Source organism: Eimeria tenella, genomic scaffold (assembly GCF_000499545.2).
Source record: "Eimeria tenella Houghton genomic scaffold, Eth_scaff35, whole genome shotgun sequence".
Classification (NCBI taxonomy): domain Eukaryota; phylum Apicomplexa; class Conoidasida; order Eucoccidiorida; family Eimeriidae; genus Eimeria; species Eimeria tenella.
The window spans coordinates 109,614-128,635 of record NW_013543232.1 but is presented as its reverse complement, the minus strand read 5'-3'; the positions used below and the strand labels follow the sequence as shown (position 1 = coordinate 128,635).

General features: G+C 50.6%; 3 protein-coding genes across 3 annotated transcripts; all 3 read left to right on the top strand.

Annotated features, from left to right (window-relative positions):
* Positions 1-175: 175 nt before the first annotated feature.
* Positions 176-4,274, top strand: ETH_00024005 (uncharacterized protein; the record flags this gene model as incomplete). The annotated part of the gene is made up of 2 exons (XM_013376465.1): positions 176-3,199; positions 3,726-4,274. 2 exons carry the CDS (start codon positions 176-178, stop codon positions 4,272-4,274), a joined length of 3,573 nt encoding a protein of 1,190 aa, XP_013231919.1.
* A 416-nt stretch (positions 4,275-4,690) lies between these two features.
* ETH_00024000 (Dynein heavy chain 7, related) lies at positions 4,691-9,062 on the top strand (the record flags this gene model as incomplete). The annotated part of the gene is made up of 6 exons (XM_013376464.1): positions 4,691-5,377; positions 5,677-5,943; positions 6,139-7,302; positions 7,555-7,776; positions 7,879-8,646; positions 8,916-9,062. 6 exons carry the CDS (start codon positions 4,691-4,693, stop codon positions 9,060-9,062), a joined length of 3,255 nt encoding a protein of 1,084 aa, XP_013231918.1.
* Positions 9,063-9,189: 127 nt separating this feature from the next.
* ETH_00023995 (Dynein heavy chain 6, related) lies at positions 9,190-18,114 on the top strand (the record flags this gene model as incomplete). Its single annotated transcript, XM_013376463.1, has 11 exons — positions 9,190-9,597; positions 9,908-10,369; positions 10,576-10,922; positions 11,079-11,142; positions 11,439-13,415; positions 13,696-14,448; positions 14,611-15,378; positions 15,616-15,948; positions 16,049-16,570; positions 16,791-17,042; positions 17,194-18,114. The coding sequence occupies 11 exons, from the start codon at positions 9,190-9,192 to the stop codon at positions 18,112-18,114; spliced, it is 6,807 nt and encodes a 2,268-aa protein (XP_013231917.1).
* Between the last annotated feature and the right edge of the window lie 908 nt (positions 18,115-19,022).

The window sequence follows — 19,022 nt, the reverse complement described above, 5'->3', positions numbered from 1 at the left end:
ACCCTGGGCATCACCACCACGTTTGAGTTTTCCAACTGCCCCGATCAGTGCAACCTTCATGCCTGGATGAAGAGAAAGGCGTAGGCGCAAGAAAAAGAACAGCCTTGTTGCACTCACTCACAGCGCTACATCTTAACGGCCCTGGCTCCCACTGCCCATGTGATATACCCACAAAATGCACTGCCAGAGGAAAAGCCTTTCAAGTGTCTGTCTGGTATCCCCCACTGAGCGCGATAGCGCAAGTTCCCAATGCGAGGAGAATGTGAATCTAAGTGTCACTGGTGACGGCCTCAGCAATGGAGAGACGATTAGCACTAGAGGGGAGCTACCTGACACTGATTTAAGACCCCCTAGCTGCCGAAAAATGCTGGGGAACCATTATCAACAGAAGCCTGCCCATAGTTTTCTTTCTGTGGCCACTCTGAGACGAAGCGTTCCCCAGGCTGAAACGCCAAAACTGTCGAGTTGCTCAGACTACTTGGGGCTCCGCGCCGCCAAAACTGTAAAATCCACTTCTTCTTTCCTGGAACCTTCTCTAAGACCTAGCATCCGTTCAGCGGAGGCCAGACCTAATGCGTCACGTGGACGGCCTGTGAAGCCGCACTGCAATGTTATGGTAGAAGAACAGCGGCGACGACAGTCTGTGAGAAACAATGAACAATTCACAGTGGCAACGAATACTGGCTATTTTTTGTTGCCACCCTGGGCAGCTGTCCATGTTGGCTCGCACGATTTAACGGAGTGCCCCATACAAGCCACTAGAGTTAGCAGCGCTGCAGGGCCTGCGTTCGTTTCAGTTCTTAATAAGCCGCGACGCTCAGGTCAGCGCGCCTCACTCGTGGGGTCCAGATACTTCATTGCCCCTCGCAAGCGCACACTCACCACCTTCCGCGAATGGTTAGCTGAAGACCATCGCCATTCCCGCAAAGCTTGGGGTCCTAGCGGGCAGTTCCCTGCACGCCGTGGTCTAAGCCACAGCGCCACCACAGAACGGTCGCGTTGTATTCTCACTGCAGCAGCTACGCAGAGAAATGCAGTGGAAACAAGAGCGCGTCACGCTGTGGAGGCTGAAGTAAGGGAACTAAGCACGAATAAAACTCCACAGCAACAGCAGGAAGCATACGTGAGCGCCCAAAAGGAGGCCTTAGCATCGCAGAAGCAAGATCAGCAAATTGTTGATGAGGCTGAAGCAAGGGAGGAGGCACGCGCTGCGGCAGCGGCGGCAGCGGCAGCTGCTGCCTCTGCCGCAATTGCACAAGCACAGTGGCCATCGCGTCATAAAGCGCGGCAGCAGGAGCTTGAGCAGATGCATCGCCAAGAAGCGAAAGAAAAGCACCGTCCTGCTGTAAGGTCTGCTTGTGACCGACAGCCACCTTCTATAGCGAACCGCGCGTCTTGTAGGCCAAAAAGCATTGTTCCAAGAGCAAAGGGGGAAGCAAACCAAAAGTCGAGTAGGGCTGCTCAAAGGCACCTTGGAGCATCTGCAGCTAGTACATCGGAACCAGCGAAGTTAGCAACAGCGCGCAGAGCTAAGCATTCTGTTTCTTCACCGCCGGCAGCGTCCATCACGAAATTTCATCGGTCAGGAAGGCACCAATCCAGTGTACTGCCTTCTAGAGCAAACCTAAAGCAGCACTCTGCTCAAAGACGACAAAGGGATCCCACATCTCGATTTGAAGAACACAGCGCCCATTTAGATTCTAGCGATAAAAGTTCACAAGGCTCTGCGGAAGAAGAGGATTCGCATCCATTCAACCCGCTTGAAGAGGTGATGGTGTTGCTGAGAAAGCTAAAAACTACAGAAAACTATTCGCTCGATATCGGTCGGAAGAAGCGTGGTGTGGGAAAGGCGAGTAAGAGCCCCAGCAATGGCCCACAAATGGGCCAGTCCTTCCCAGCAATGCTAGAGACGGTCTCAACTACTGCTCAGGCCAATGATGTTAGCAACAAGCTTATTGTTGGTCTCGCGGCCACTGAACGTGAAGGCAGGCCTGAGCATGAACATTACAACCACGAAAGTGACAAGTCACAACATGCGCTATCGGACCTTAAAAACCTTCCGTTGGAAGCCTTTGACATTCCGGAAGACTACGGCGAGGCATGCCCCCAAGCATTGCTAGAGCGCTGCCGCTCTGAATGCCAGCTACGCCGGCTTGAAACGAGGCACCAGAAAAGTGAGCTGCCTCAAAAAACATCTAGCAGACACTCTGCCTCCCTGACCGTTGCCAGCCAAGTCTCTGCAAACAATCCCTACCATCCGTCAAAGCTTGAGGAGGACCCGATTTGCAATAATGATGAAGCGGCAGTCGGTTTGGAGGTACAACGGAAAGAAAAACAGTTAATGGCTGATGCCTCACAGGGGGAGGCAACAAGCACAGGCAAGCCAGCTGAAAGCGAAGCTGGTCAAGCTTCCCCACCATGCCAGATGCCGGAAATGCTCCCAGAAAATGCACCTCCTTTGGGGGAGGTAACGGCAGCTGCCGCAAAGAGTAGCGAAGGAGAGGCAGAGGCGGAAGTTTTGCACTTTGTTGGCAGCAGCTGGACCCATATTCCATGCATTGTACTAGGTTATGACAGCGGGCAACGAAGGTTCGAAGTAAAGCTTCGTGATGGGACAATTAAGACCGTCAGACGCCTTGCCCTTCGTTTTTGCTTCGAACCACCGCATCTTCAACAGCAGCGATTAGAAGCTTGTACAAACAGGCGGCGGCAAGCGGTCCTTCGCCAGCAGCTGCTTAACTCTGTCAATAGTTTGCCATCCTCGGCTTTTGCTCCTCTTCCACAGAATTTTCTCGCTTCTATAGTCAAAGCGGCCACAGCGGTGGGCCGGCTACGGAGTATGTCCTCGCACATGGATACTCTCCGTCCAGCCATCCAGTACCTCAAAGACCGTTTTCTTGAAGGCTCAAAGCTAAGTGCAGTCCTTTACTGCGCGGAGCGTCTTCGCGCATCAGGCAAGCTCGAATCAATTTCGGCCAATTCTTCGTCACAGAAACAGCAGCAAGGCCTGCAGAATCAAGACTTGCGTCAGGAGGAAGCGTTGCAGGGGCCGCCATTGCTGTTGCAAGTTCTGCAACCGATGTTTTCGCCCGCGCTGCCAGCGTTTGGCAGGCTTAATGTCGGTGCTAGTGCAGCTTTCGAAGGGGCAATGCTTGCTCTCCGCAAAAAGCCCCTATTCGCGAATGAAAAAACTTTCAAAGTAGGTAATGAAGCAATGTGTAGCACGTGGCAATGAAACAAGGCTTGATGACTGGCTTAAGGGTTCAACTTTTGAGCATGTAAACGCGGTGAATTTTGTCCTGAATGCGGATTCACAAGAGCCGTTGCACGTTGCCTGCAGCTAAGCTTGCTGTTGGAGGGAACGTTTTGCGACTTGAGAGGGTTGTGTTTTTTTGACCTGCCAAGCCGAAAGCCTCAGCGCGTCAGCTTCGCAAGAATATTCAAAAAATCATCTGCCCTGAAGCTCCCTGAATGGACTGTAAGCCAGCTACTAGAATTCAGCTCTTGCTCTTCACAGCATGCATCCAGCTGTTACTCTATTGAGCTCACCAGAGGTACTGTAACTGACCGGCTACGGAGCATTCGGCTGCAAATAAATTAGTGCCGTTTGGCACTTTTTTATGCATCTGCATGGCGCACCAGCTAGCCTAAAATGTTGGGGCTGGCACCTGTTGGCTTATCTGTAGCACTAGCCTACACTGGGGTTGCACTGGCTGTACCTGCAGGTTCCAGATCCCGAACAATACCTTGTATATCAGCAAGCGCTGGCATTGGATGTTGCTGATGCCCTAAGAGAGCTTGGTAGAGATTCTCTTTGCCACGCGCTCATTACTCTTCATTCGACAGGAGGAGGTACAACGGGAATAGCCGTGGGGGCATCCGCTTCATCTCCTGCTACTCTTAATACGGTGGTAACAGGACTACCTGAAACATTCTTGCGCCGGCAACTTATTAGATTCAATGTAATGTTGCGGAGCAACCTTTTGTCATTTGTGACGGACTCTGCAAACGAGTGGAAGTCCTACATGCTGCGAGCAGCAGTAGACGAGCAACTTGGTCAGCGCTCACACCAAAGTGGTGATGCGACTTTGGCTGCGGGATTTCAGTTCGAAGGGAATGCTTCTTGCCTCCTGCAGTTGAGCATTCTCATCGCCGACGACTCTGCCGTCTTTCATCCATCCCCAGACAAGCAAGCCAAAGCAACACACCTTCCTATAAGCAAGCCAAAGCAACACACTTTCCTTGATTTTGTCCCGCCTATTACATCCCGCTAACAGCAAGTTACGACTTGACGCTCAGCTGCGGTTTTTCATGTTCCTTCAGTGTAGAGGCACTTCTCCGGCAAGCCTTCTTGACCATGGTAGAAGCTGTTTCAACAATCAACAAACTGGGTCAGCTGCTTACTGATCATATCCGTCCCTAGCTACTGCACCTCATGACCCTTGACCTTCTGTTACAGAGTCCTTTCTCGTTGCCGCAGCATACCCTGGTAGCAGGTTGTCAATGAACTGGAATAAAGCACAACTTTCAGTACATGGCATGACGCAACTCCTCGCACATTTAATTATCAGGAACTCCAACTTTGTTCAGAAAGTATGAAAACTTTGCCGGCCTTGAACAATGGCATCTCAAGATTGTCACCGTTTACTGTATGTGCACTGTTGCGCATTATTTATCAGAGGGCGACTTAATGCCGTTTGCACCTTCAGCAGAGGAGCCATTGCTCCCACTATCTCTCGAAGAGCCATTTCTAGCTGCTGCCGAGGAAGCAATGGTGTCCGCAGTGCAGGCTTCTCTTAAGGAGGCAGAAACACTACGCCAGCAGCTTGACGAGGTGGCCGCTACTCTACGCGCCGCTGCTGCACTGCCGATTGATGCAGATGGAAAAGTGAATTTGGCAGAGCTGGGAAAAATACTAGAAAGCTTTCAACAAGCAGAAAGTCGCCTTCGAAAGCTAACGACGAGGGTTGTAGCGAGGATCTTTCTTGTGGATGGAGAAAAAGCTAAGGGAATGCTGCGAACTAGAGTAAATAATCTTAAGGACGAACTGTGTAACCAGGCCTTAGCATGGGTGGAGAACGAAGTAAGCAGCCTCCATAAAGCTTGGGAAGTGGCCTTATCTAAGGCTTCAATGGTCCCAGCTAGCGAACAAGAGCTAGTCGAATTGAAGAGGTACTTGGCTGTGGTCCACCAGGAGACAGCGCCTCTAATTGCGAGAGGCCAAACTCTCACCAATCTCATGTCGCTTCTCGAACAACACTTCGTCTTCACTGCATTGAGGGTCCAAAAGCAAGCTTTTGAACTAGATTGCTGTCCAATGAAACTTAAGATGGCTCTGTGCGAGACAAACGGCATTCTTGACTTAGCGAAAGAGAGGGTAGGCATATTTTGCTCAGTTGGCCGAAAGTTAGGAAAGATGCTCAAGTTTGGCTTTTATGTATCAGAAAAGTGCAGATGCATCGACGAGCATTGCTTCTGTTGCATTGTGGTGTATTAGTTCACGTCATCCTACAAGCGCTACCAGCGGCATCTCGTTACCCATGCATTGCTTCAGCTGCATTGTGGTGTATTGGTTCACATCATCCTACAAGCGCTACCAGCGGCATCTCGTTAACGATTTCGAGCTTTGCAATGCCTTGCCTGATATACGGTTGCCCTGGCATTATGTTGGTGCAGCTAGAAGCAAGAAGGCAAATCAGCGCCCAGCACTTACAAACAGAGTGTGAGGCGCTCCGTGCGGAGTTGGACGCAGCAACGACGATGTTTAAGCACGTGGAAGAGTGTGCTAGTTACAGGCAAACTCTGGAGAAGCTGAGTGAAAGGGTATACGCTGCGAGATCAGAGATTGACAATTTGCGTAAAGCTGAAGCTCTCTTCGGCCTTGAAGCCTCAGAATTTGAGGAGCTTGAGGGCGTTTGTGTTGTTTTCGACCGCCTCAACGAAGTAAGCTGTATAGCTGATTGCTGTAATGTATTTCTTCACCAACTTCTTCGACGCGTCACCACATGTTGCTGACTGGCAGTTCAAGCAGGAGCGATCCCACCTCCCAATTGCTTCGATATCTTACACACTCTGCAACACCTGCCGGTTGGATTCAAGGTCTCAAAACTGACTTGCGGCGTGACGCTGTGATTGTAGCTTTGGACAGCAGCGTTCGACTTTACAAAGAACCGCGAAGAGTGGAAAGCCGCGCCATTAGCTCACCTTGACTGCGCTGATATGGAAGAAAAATTGCAGCAGTGGCGGCAAGCGGTATCATCTTTGAGGCGCATGGCGGGTATCTTCCGTTCTGTCGAGCCGCTTCAGGCATGTGACGAACTGCTGCAGGCTATTGTGGCCTTCCAAAAGATGCTGCCCTTAATGAAAACACTGACGCACCCATCATTCCAAGCAAAGCACTGGCAGGAGCTTGCAACAAGGCTGGAGGTTGACGCTACGGAAGAGAGTGGTGTGTTCTTGTCACTCAACACACTAATTCAAAGAGGCTTGCCAGAAGCTACGCAAGCAATTGAGCTAATTGGCTCTGCCGCCTTCCGAGAGTTCCGCACCAAAGCGTGCTTCCAGAAGATGAGAGGGGCGTGGCGGGCTCTCCGAATGGATCTGGTTACCCTTGGAGATGCGTCCTTGGGCAGAAAAATACTCAAAGGCTTTGACGCTGTACACTCTCTGATCGAGGAACATCAAGCAAGTGTGCAAAGTTTGCAGGCTTCGCAGCTGGTGGGTGGCGTAGAACTGCAAGCACGCGAATGGTTGCGAAAGCTAAGTGATCTTGATACTCTATGCAATCTTTTGGAGGCTTGCCAGGTCTCGTGGGTGTACTTGGTACCCATCTTCGATTACCCTGAAATGCAGCAGCAACTAGCGAAGGAAGCTGACCTACTTAGCTCGGTGGGCAAACTATGGAAGGATGAAGTCATCTCTCGACTTGACGAGAATTCGGGCTTGCTGGATCTGGCCGACCTCGAAGAGCTGCCTCAAAAGCTGCGTTCTGCTTGCATCGAGATGCAATCAGTTGTGAAGGGCTTGAATGAATTTTTAGAAAGAAAACGGCTGGCCTTCCCGCGCTTTTTCTTTTTGTCAAACGAGGAGCTTGTACAGTTGCTGGCTGGTGCCAGTCACGCTGAAGCCCTTGTTCCTCATATTCAGAAGTGCTTTGAGGGCATTTCCTCAATGAAGTATGACCAGGACTCGAATGAGGCCAATATCATTATATCCCACAGGCAGGAAACCCTTCAACTTCTAATGCCAGTTCAACTGGCACATGACGGAAAATCGATCAGTATCGAAGACGTTTTCTCCTCTGTAGGCCGCACACACCGGAGTCAAATAACACTCAGCTCGTTGATGCTGTCAATACCTTTTGCACGCTGAAATCCTATGCCTGCAACGGAACATATTACTGAAAAACATCGCAAATCTGCGTGGCATTTTAATCAAGTCGCAAAATCACAGATGCATGAATGATGAACCAAGAACTCGAAGCTTCCACCGTTTCTCATGTACTAGCAGTCATGATCAAAGGTAAAAGCCATTTCAGTGTGTCTTTTTCAACAGATCGAACGCGAAATGTGCGCGGCGCTTCAACACGCCATGCAGAGAGCCTGGGAAGAATTTCCTGCAGCTCCAACTCGGTTGCTGTGGGCTACAGAACGGTGTGGGTGCTCCCAGGCAGCACTGGCCATAGCACATTGTTGCTGGACCACGCAGGTGGAGGCAGCAATACTGCAGCACCAGTTGCCGCAACTGGTGAAGGACCTGCAACACCAGCTGCAACAGGTTTGCCTACTGTCCCTTCAAAACGGCTTTGCACGGGCTGCGTTGGTTCTTTCAAGTCCACATATAGATGTGCTTCTCTGCATTTATCTGCGTGCTTCTTAGCTAGTTGAGGCGGTCAGAGGACCTCTAAGCCCTGACAGTCGTTCGGTGCTAGCGACTTTGTTGACATTGGACGTGCACTGCCGCGATGTAGCCGAGGAGCTGAGACAGAAGAAGACTAGTCATATGAATCAGTTTGAATGGATTTGCCACCTTCGAAGTTACTGGACCCCTGGTTCACACCATTTAGGCGGCGGAGCTGTGCCTGGTGGCTATTTTGCCGGTGGGAGACGGCTGAATAGAACTGGAGGCCGAGGGACCAGCGGCGGCCTACAGATTTGTATGTTAGAGAGCTCCCTGAACTATGGCTTCGAATTGCTGCGTAGTCCTGACCGTCTAGTAGTAACACCGCTAACAGATCGGTGCTACCGCACTCTCATGACAGCCCTGCATTTCCAGTATGGTGGAGCTCCCGAAGGACCAGCAGGGACAGGAAAGACAGAGACAACTAAAGACCTCGCAAAGGCTGTAGGAAAGCCATGCCTTGTTTTTAATTGTAGCGAGGGCCTAGATGCTACGGCGATGGCTGCCTTGCTAAAGGGGATCGCAGCAAGCGGTGGCTGGTGTTGCTTTGACGAGTTCAACAGGCTGCAACTTGATGTCCTGTCCATCGTTGCACTGCAAATTTCCGCAATTCAACAAGCCATCAGAAGGAATGCCATAACGTTTGTCTTTGAAGATACAGATCTCCAACTTAACCCAACCTGCGCTATTAACATCACAATGAACCCTGGATACGCTGGACGCGCAACGTTGCCCGATACCCTAAAGGTTGGCTGTATTTTATACCCCAGAACAGTGCGATGCAGTACTGCGCTTAGATGGGATGATCTACACTGCTTATCCCTTCAATAGATCAGTTCACGGTTGCTGATTGTGCCCTCATGCGCAAGTTCCCTTTCAATAAGTCAAATTGTGTTGCCTTTGTTCTAGTGAATCTTCTCGTTGAACTAGCAAATCTTGTCATCCTAGAACAATTCAAAATGACGCTTGGTATGGGAAGACTTAACTACAGCTTTGTATCGTATCATTTGCATTAGGCCCTGTTCCGACCCTGCGCTATGATGGTCCCTGATGCCTCCTTAATCGCTGAAGTCGTTCTTTACTGCAGCGGCTTTCAAGATGCCTACAAGCTCTCAAAAAAGGTGAGCAAACGTCTTCATATAATCGTACGCCAGGCAACATAGCTATACGTACCCACATCGCTTCACAGGGGAGCTCGCAGATATACCTGATTGGCCCTAGTTAAAACAACCAAGACACTGGAAAGCTCAAGTCCACAACGCTTGCTGTCGGTGCACGCGCCTAATGCAGATGGTTACATGCCTCGAGCTTGCATCAGAGCAGCTTGCACGGCGAAGCCATTACGACTTCGGAATGCGAGCCGCTGTGGCTGTCCTTAATACTGCAAAGCATCTGTTTCGTCACCAGCCTGAGGCAACGGCAGTACGTGAAGCTTCCCCTGTCGATTGTCACTCTCAAAGTGCAGAAGAGGCAACAAGGCATGAGGCCGTGACGCTCTGCAAGGCGCTTCGCTTAACAAATGTGCCAAAGCTTCATCCTACGGACCAGTTGACCTTCGAGGAAATTTTAAGGGATGTGTTTGACGAAGGGGACCTGGGTGCGGCGGAAATGCAGCAGCATCTGAGGCCGTTCTTGGTTGAAGCAGCAACCCAGCTGCTTCTTGATCCTTCGGAGGAATTTCTCAAGAAATCTTTGCAGGTGCGCTGGGGAGTTGAAGAGCACTGTAACAGTATCATGCAACTTCAGCTGCTCGCAACGATTTTCTTCTCTTTACACTATTCATACGCGATTCCCGCAGTTATTCGTTAGTTGTTCACACACAATTGAATCAAACTAATGTTTCGCCCTCAAACATTCTTGAAAGGACCGGAAGCTTGTGATACTTTGGGTGTATCAGTAGTCGCGTAGGGTTCCATTCACTACTAGATAGTCACCGCACCACAATAAAAGCGCAGCGCCTTATTATTCCTTTGAAATGCTGGTTTCGTTCTTTCTTGATCCGTCGCAGGTCCTTAATACGCTAGACCATCGCCATGGGCTGATGCTTGTTGGTTCTTCGGCCACAGGGAAGACTTCAGCAGTGAAATGCCTTGTGCTGGCTCTTGAACTACAGCAAGCAGCAGCTGCTGCCACAGCAGCGTCAGTAGTATCTCTGAATACCGAATTGCATGAAACTAGCAACGAGAACACCACGCGTGCTGATCGAATTCACGTCTCTACTGCTGAGGTGAACAACCAGGCGAACAGGGACGTCGAAAGAAATCTTAATGACAGCCATCGTGCAACCAGCACATGCATTGCCCGCCGCATATTCCCTAAGGCTCTCCAGGTTGAGGAGTTATACGGCTCCCTTGACACAACAACGCGCGAGTGGAAAGGGGGCGCCCTTGAGCAAGCCGTTAGAGAAGCCTCACTGGAGCAAGATGGCAACATCCGCCGCTGGATTATTTTGGATGGTCCCGTGGACGTGGTAAGATTTTCACACTTCGGCAAGATATTTGGTGGCACCTCACTGACAAGGATCGAGACGCCGTAGTTTTTTGTCGATGGTCAAACCCCACGAGCAACGTAGGTCTGTGCAACGTTCATTGTGCAGAGCCTGAAGCCCACGTAAAAGGGAGCCCACAGTACGTAAAATCTCAGCGTACAAATTTTATGGGTTGCATTGTCACACAGGGCTGGATTGAGAACCTGAATACGGTTCTAGACGACAACAAGAAGCTGTGTCTGAGCAGCGGAGAGGTTGTGCTGCTGTCACCCCAGACGGCCTTGCTATTCGAGGTGACAGACTTGCGCTGCGCTTCCCCTGCAACGGTTTCTCGTTGTGGCATGGTATACATCCATCAGGATGTCGTCCGATGGGAAAGCCTTCTGCAGGCCTGGAGTCTGCACTCGCCTACTGCAAAACTCCTTGGCGGCGCTACTGCAAAAGATGTCAAAGACACTTTGTTTGAGTCCTGCGCCGTGTGCATCGCTTTTCTTTCCATGTGCAGTGGAGGACCCCTCAGAATTTCACCTAACTGGTAAGTTGCTAGTCTCGAGGGTTTGTTGGTGGAATCGTCCAGTTTGAGGCCTACGCTTACGTCACATCCCAGTGGCGCCTGCACTGGTACATGCAATTTATGCAAGGAATGTCGCGTGTATTTATTTTACAACTGTGCGAATTTTGATTCACTTAGGATGGTTTTGAATGTTCTTCGTCTTCTTGACGCCCTTATTGCTCAAATCACCGTGCCAGCACAGGTGATCCTTTTAAAGAGTTGCTACTGGAAAGCAACCGATTTCACACCACTGTTGCGTATTCAGGAAAAATTTACCCGTAGCATCCGATTTGATAGCAATTGTTGCCGCCCACGTGAATTTCAGCACTTCTATTTGGCACCGTGCAACGTTTCCGTTTTCTGGCCGCAACGGTTACGAATAATGTGGTCTGTTGATGATGTGCCTAGCTCTGGACAAACGTGTAGTTTTGCTCGAAATTTATAGTCCGAACCACTATATTCTGCACGCTACCATGCCTGTGAGTGGAGTCGTTGCAGCGAGGAGAAGGGAAGGTGGCTGATCTGCTTGAGCAGTCTTTGGAGAGTGCACTTGTCTTTGCCTTGCTGTGGGGCACTGGTGCCACCTTGTGTGCCTCTGAACGCTCTGCATTTGACGTGGTCTTCCGCAACCTTCATAGCGGGCGCTTCGATATTTTAGAGCAAATGGGGCTTCTGGCTTCCAATCCGCCCTCAAGTCCGGAAACTTCCATCGAAATGCGCCAAGGAGAAACTCAAACAAAAAGGCGCGCACGACGCTTCAATCACCATCTCCCTCCAATGGGGAGTTGTTTTGACGTTTTCTGGGATGTGCAGCAGAAGAAGTGGCACACATGGGCATCTCTGCCCATGCTCCCAGATGTTCGAAAGGGTGCAACCATAACGCCAGCCTCACTTCAACATGCTTTTATAGAGACGCAGGAGACGTCTTTGCTCGAATTTTTTTTAAATCTTGTTGTGATCCACGGAAAGGCGCCATTCCTTTTAGTTGGGGAGGCAGGTGGGGGTAAAAGCAAGTGCATGCTCCAAAAGCTACAACTGATGGCCGCAGACAGCCAGCAGAAGTTTCTCCAACAATTACGTGGCCGGAGTATGCCCTCTGCACAACAGGGAAGAACCATGTTGAAATCGGCTCCTGAAGGTCCATTGGCTACTTCCAGCAACGTCGCAGGTGCGTTTGCATTTCTTGCACTTACCCTCACTGGAGCAGCGACTCCGAACTCTGTGCAGCAGTGGCTAGAAGCAAGGATGGAGAGGTCACACGGCTCCTCTTTGCGGCCCGCTGGTTTCCCAAGTTGCCTTCTTCTGCTAGATGATATACACTTGCCTACAACAGAAGAGTCAGGGGCACAACCAGTAGGCGAGCTCGTACGGCAGCTGCTGGAATGTGGTGGATGGAGCAGAGGAAGCTCATGGCAGTTCTGTTCAGTCGAAGGCTTGACTCTTACGGCTGCTCGCCGCCCTGTGCAACAGCAGCAGCAGTATAATGAGAGGCTTGCTAGGCACTTTTTTCCTCTAATGGGCACACCATATTCTGCAGAGTCCTTAGAAGCCATTTTGCATCAAATTCTGTTGCTCCGCTTTGACAGCTGCGCAGACAGCGTGCTAGAGGGATTAAAAAAAGTTGCGCTGCTAACTGCTAAATTTTATAGACATATCCAGCAGCGGCTTCCCCTCCGGCCCTGTCGCTGGATACAGCAGTGGACTCCAAGGGACTGTTGGAGGGTTGTACAGAGGCTTTCTTCTGTGAATCCTGCGGGACTCCAAACTCAAAACCAACTGCTAAGCTGCTGGGTTCACGAGGTGCGGAGAGTTTTCGAAGACAGAACAGCTAATGCGCCCGACATGGAAGTGCTCGCAGCTACCTTGGCTGATGTTCTAAAAGACACAACAGCCTTCAGCTTAGACGAACTGGATCCCCCAAAGCAAAGGCCTTTGCTCTTCGCCTTTCGCGAACCGGTAGCCGGGTCCACGACGGGAGCAAAATATGGGGCTGCTGTTGCAGATGATGGCCTAATGGGGGCAAGAGTGTACGAGCGTGTCACGCCTGCAGAAGCACACCAGCTTTGCGCAGCTGCCCTTGAGCAGTACTCATTGCTACATCCCAACAAGCCACTGTCCCTGGTGCTCTTTCCTCAAGCCGTCGAGCATGCATTGAGGTGTATGAACACCCTTCTCCAGCCACAAGGCCATACACTACTCCTGGGTGTTGGCGGGTCTGGTCGTCGGTCGTGCGCTCGCCTCGCTGCATTCTTAGCTGGGTTTGGTACAGTGGAGCCGCACGCGTTGTTCCAGTCAGTTGCGATCGGTGAGTGGCAAGAGGAACTGAAGAACACTGTTTTGGCCACCGCGGTTCTGAAAAAGCCTCAGCTGTTACTTGTGCCCGCTGAGCATCTCGCATACGATGAAATCGCTGCACATATTTGCACGCTCCTCCAGCTGAGAGAAGTTCCGGACATTTTCAGTGCCGATGAGAAGGTAAGTGCGAGTGTTGTTTAAGCCGGTGTAATGTAGTTGAGTGGCCAAGAAAATAATGCGTATTCAATAAGACGCACGTCTAAGTCACCTTTTTTTTCTTGCTACACCACATGTTTATTGAAGAAAACGCACGTCTATCCCACTTTTCATCCTGATAGACTGACATTTGCGGAACAATAGGATGCGGGTCACAAGAGCAAATTGATGCAAGGGCCTCACAGAGATCCTGTAGGTTCACGTTTTTCTGCGCTCTCCTTCACCTCTTTGGTTCATGTTCCAGGCAGAGGCTATTAATGCCTTGCGGCTAAAAGCTTCCAATGCGGCACCGTCGAGCGGCGGCAAAGAAAGCACTGAGTTGAGTGATGGAAGCAGTGGGTACTTTCCACTAAAAAATGCGGATCTGTTGGCAGCAGAGTGTCGTCAACGACTCCGGATTTGCGTGTACTGCAGCCCCAGCAACCCCCAGACTCAGGTGCTCTTCAGACGATTTCCTGTTCTCACGGGCTGCTGCACAATAAACTACTTTCGCAGCTGGTCATCTCAGGCTCTCTATTCCGTTGCCGAACAAAAGTTGATGCTGGTATCTGCTGCACTGCGACAGCATGACGGCGCTGTGCCAGCCATGCAAAATACTGTGGAGGACGGCGGCGAAATGGGGTTTTCCTCGTATGTACACCCAAGTGAAAAAATGAGACAGCTTTGCCAGGCATGTTCTGATATTTTTGAGTCAACGAAAAATATTGCAGATTCTTACCGAGAAGAGCAACGAAGATTCTTCTATGTCACTCCGGCCTCTTTTCTTCGCTTTTTAGACGGTTTCTGTTACGTTTTCATGACACGGGCGTCTCAATACCGTCTTCAGCAGCAGCAATACGAGCTTGGCTTGCAAAAGCTTCACGATGTTAGCCTGCAGGTTATGGAAATGCAGCAACAGCTGGAGAAACTTCAACCGGAGCTGGCGAAGGCATCAGCGGAGACGCAACAGCTTATGCAAGTTTTGAGCTCCAAGCGGGAGCATGCTTCGACTACAATGGTAAAGCCAAAGTTGCAAACAATACCGTTTATGCGAAGAGTGCCAAAATATGTCATTTCCATCGAGTACGGTTTATCAGGGCATCTACATTTCATGTCTAGTGGTTCGTGGGCATAAGACGCGTTGTCGGTTATCCTGTTGATACGGTGTCTTGCGCGACAGAGCCTTGTTGAAGCCGAAGAGAGAGACTGCAAGGCTCAAGCTGACGCAGCCGCTTCAGTTGAGCGCGAATGTCAAGACCAACTAGCTGAAGTCATGCCCGCGCTATTGGCAGCAGAAGAGGCCCTTAAGAAGCTAAGCAAAGCTGACATTACAGAACTCAAAAGCATGAAAGCTCCACCTTCAGGAGTAGTGAAGGTGATGGAAGCTCTCTGCAAGCTATTTAGAATACAGCCAATTCTTGTTCAAGTTACCCCGGGACAGCCTCGTCAGCCAGATTTTTGGCAGACAGCAAAGAAACACTTGCTAGGAAATAGTCGCTTTTTGCAGCGCCTGCTAAACTTTGACAGAGATGATATTCCGCCAACCGTTATGGCAGCCATTGCACCCTATGATCAAGATGCGGACTTCGATCCCGATATCGTCAAGAAGGCGTCTGTCGCAGCTACGAGTCTCTGCCTTTGGGTAAAGGCCTTAATTGCGTACGACAGAGCAAACAGTGCGGTAAAGCCTCGCCGCGAAGCTCTTCAGCAGGCTCAGTGCGAGTTGCGGACTGCCGAATTTTTGCTCCAAGACAAGAAGCAAGAGCTGTTGCAACTTGAAACACTAATTGAGCAGCTGTCTCAGCAGTATCAGAAGGCTCTTCAACGCTCGGAAGCACTTCAGCAAGAAGCCCAAACTTGTGAAAGACGCCTTTCAGTGGCTGAGAAGCTCATTGCCAGCCTTGGGGGTGAACGTAACCGTTGGAGTGAAAGCCACGAAGCTTTAAAAGTGACTCCTGCACTCGAAGCGCCTTCGCCACTTTGCACAGGCTCAGTGGCCTTGGAAATAACTATGTAGCTCCACAGCCAAATTCTTGCCAGTGACACATGGCAACAGATAGACAAGAAGTAGAGTAAACAGGTACTGTGGAATTATCGGAGAACAGCTATATAAGGCTTTTGGCCAGACGGGTTGGCCGGAAGAGTGGATGTCGTAAATATAAATTGCGCCCTTCGACTGTCGCAGAGTAAAGTGCCAAGAATTACAGGAGATGCTACTCTAAGTGCCGCATTTATTGAATTTGGCGGCATTTTTCGCCCTTCCTACAGACTACGGTGTCTCACGTCTTGGCAGCAAGCCTTAGAAAAGTTTGGCGTGCAGAGCACGCCTAATTACTCCATGCAGGAAGCGCTGACTAGCCCTCAGGAAGTGCAGCAATGGCTCATGCAAGGGCTGCCCGATGATGAGCTCTCTATAGAAAATGCCGCCATCACCCTCAACGCACAATGTTGCCCTATGCTTATTGATCCTCATCAACAGGCGACGCCTTGGTTGGCTAGCACATTTCCTGATATGAAGGTAAGACGGAATGAATGCAGTCTCTGCAAAATTTCTAGTTTTATTCTGTCTCTTGTATGAACAAGGTAAGTGGCCCGCAGCTCTGTGTTTTTTAACCCAGGTGCTGCGGGCTGAGGAGCCAAATTTGCAGAGGTCCTTGCAGCTCATGCTGCAATGTGGTGCTGTAGTAATTCTGGAATGCTTTTTCGAGGGATTGGATCCTGCATTAAACAGTTTACTGGAGTGGAGAAGACCGCGACAAGCCGCGTCGTCCTCCTTCACATTCCCGACGTCAGAAACTGACATTCCAACATTGGGAGAGGGCCGCTCCTCCGCCGTCGCTCTTGGTAGCGCACTTGTTGAAGTGCATCCGAGCTTCCGCTTGTTATTAAAGACACCACTAAATGCTCCCCATTTCCCGCCAGAGGTTTGCTCGAGGCTTACTCTTATCGATTTCTCCGTGGGTTGCAAAGGTTTGGAGCAGAGGCTACTGCGACTTGCTCTCCAAGCTGCTGCCCCAGATATTCATGCAACTTGTTTACGCCTTGTGCACGAGGGAGCGGAAACGCGCGCGCAACTCGTAGCTGCGGAGCATCGGATGCTTGAAGCACTGAGCAACGCTAAAGTGGGGCTAGCCTTTGATGCGCATCCTGTACTTTGTAGTTTCTGTGGTTTGCAGCGTGTCGCATGAAATTCCTTTTCAGCATGGATCGATGGCATTTGCCAGCTCAAAGGCGCACCGTTGGAAAGGCGGCTTTCAACAGTAGTGTAATGTGCTACATTGAGCCCGACAAGCACTGCCTCGCATCTGCTGCACACTACGGTTTGTTAAGTCGTTTGTTTGAGTGGGTATATGGCTACAGGAGAGCGTCCTAGATGACATGGAGTTACTTAGCACGCTGCGTCATGCGAAGGCTATCTCTGAAAGCTGCAGTGAAAGGCTTCAAGAACAGCAGAGAGCCCAGGCAGCTGCCGACGCAACTCTTTCGCTGTACTCCCCAGTTGCTAAGCGCGCGTCCAGTCTTTTTCAAGTACTGCAGCAGCTCGAAACTGCACACCCAATGTACCTGTTTAGCGTCCAGACCTTCCAACAATGTTTCGTCGATGCTGTCTTGGTGCGGGACACACCATCATTGACAGCCTTAACTAACCGGCATTTCATTAATGAGCGTGGCTGCCAGCACCACTTTGCGAGTTCCGATATAGAATCATTTGCGAGAATCAGTTCACGGTTACTGGGTCCCTGCTTGGCTCTGGGTCATTCAGGAGGTCTTAGGAAAGCCCGATTCTACCAGCAGGCAACAAGATGCTGGCCAGTACACGGCCGATTTAGTTGGTGCAACGCTGAGACGAGTCTATCGCAGCATTCACCCTTGCCTTTTTGAGAGTCACAAGCCGTTACTTCCAGTTCTCTTTGCATTGCAATCTCTTCATCTGAGAGGAGCAGCTACACATGAGGAAATGCAGCAGTTACAAGCTCCAGTGGTGCTGCCAATGGTGGAGAACTGTGAGCCTGAAAGATCCCAAGTTTCCCCTTCTGCTCCGCTGGACGCTGCCGACAGCTCGTGGCTGACACCGAGTTGTCGTGAAAAGCTTCAGGGCCTTCGTCTCCTTGGAGAGCCATTCATATCTCTTGTCTCCTCTGTCCTTAGAGGCAGCAACGACTGGGAAGCTGCTTTATTCGACGAAAACCCTTTGGTTAGCGAATGGCCTGAACGCTGGGGCGAGCGTTTGTCAATGCTGCAGCAGACGCTACTGGTTCAGTGCATAAGGCCCGAATGTCTTAGAAGTTGCTTACAGCAGCTCGCAGACGCTGAAGTAGGCACAGTTCTGGGGGAAGTTGCCCCACTAGGGCTTGGAGAGGCGCTTGAAGCAGCTGGGCCAAAAGCTCCCCTACTTATTCTACTTTCTTCAGGAGCAGACCCACAAGCAGCGCTTCTTCAGCATGCGGAAGCGATGCACATGCGTAACAAGTTTGTTTCAGTTGCGATGGGAAAGGGACAAGGCCCGAAAGCATCGTCCGGTCAGACGGAAACGCCAGAGAACGCTGTAGCACGTTTTAAAGGTCACATGGGCAGTCACAACAATAACGCATTTCTAATAGCTGCACATGAGGAATTGCGTTTGCTCAGTAGACCTAAGGTGGTGCCTGTCAGCTTTCTTCTTTGCTGGCGTGAAAGCAGATGAGTGTACTGGGCCTGCCGCCTAGGTGATGTGAACCATGGTTGCAGTCATCAGCAGCGGAGCAGAAAGTGGTCAATGGGTACTTCTGCAAAACTGCCATCTCGGACTAGGGTTCCTCAAGCAGCTCAGCGTTATCGTGTCTGACTTGGCAATGCAAAGTCCTCACAAGGAATTCCGGCTGATCCTGACCACTGTCCCTTGCGATGATTTTCCCAGCGCCATCCTTCTTGTGCGCGCTCTCTCCGGCCTTTCCACGCACGCATGCTTGTGTGCGTGCATGCCTAAATACCCACTAACGTGCACACAGCAATGCATAGCGAGAGTGTAGAGTCTGACGTTACCAGAAAGTACTTTTGCTGACACATCAATCAATGCAACTTGGGTGCGACACTGCGGTTGTTTGGTGCTTCTCCTCGTCTCCATTGTTCACAGAGAAGCCTAAAACTTGCATATGAGCCACCTCAAGGCCTGCGCCAGAACTTGATTCGAATTTACACCGAAGCTGCTCCCACTTGGCTCGTACGCCCACCACTTCACATAGAAAGGCTTGATATCCGTAAAAGGATAAACGTCGACCAGTAGCCTACTGAGCAGGTTGCAATTTCAACGCAGATACATCTGTTGTTTTTAATACAAGTTCCTGATCGCTCCATAGGTATTATGCGCCGCTACTCGTTTCTCCAGGATACACATCCAAGAGCAACAACGCTAAGGCCAGTCGTGTATAGGCTATGCTTCCTACACGCGCTTCTCCTTGGTCGTCGTCGTTTTGGCTCGTTGGGCTGGGTTCGTCCCGTGGATTTCTCCTTCAGTGACTTAGCAATATCGCTTGAGCAGCTCCTGGCTTCCGTGCCACCAGACAGTTTGCAGCCATTACCCTGGAGCCTGTTGCAGCACCTTGTTTCCGAAGT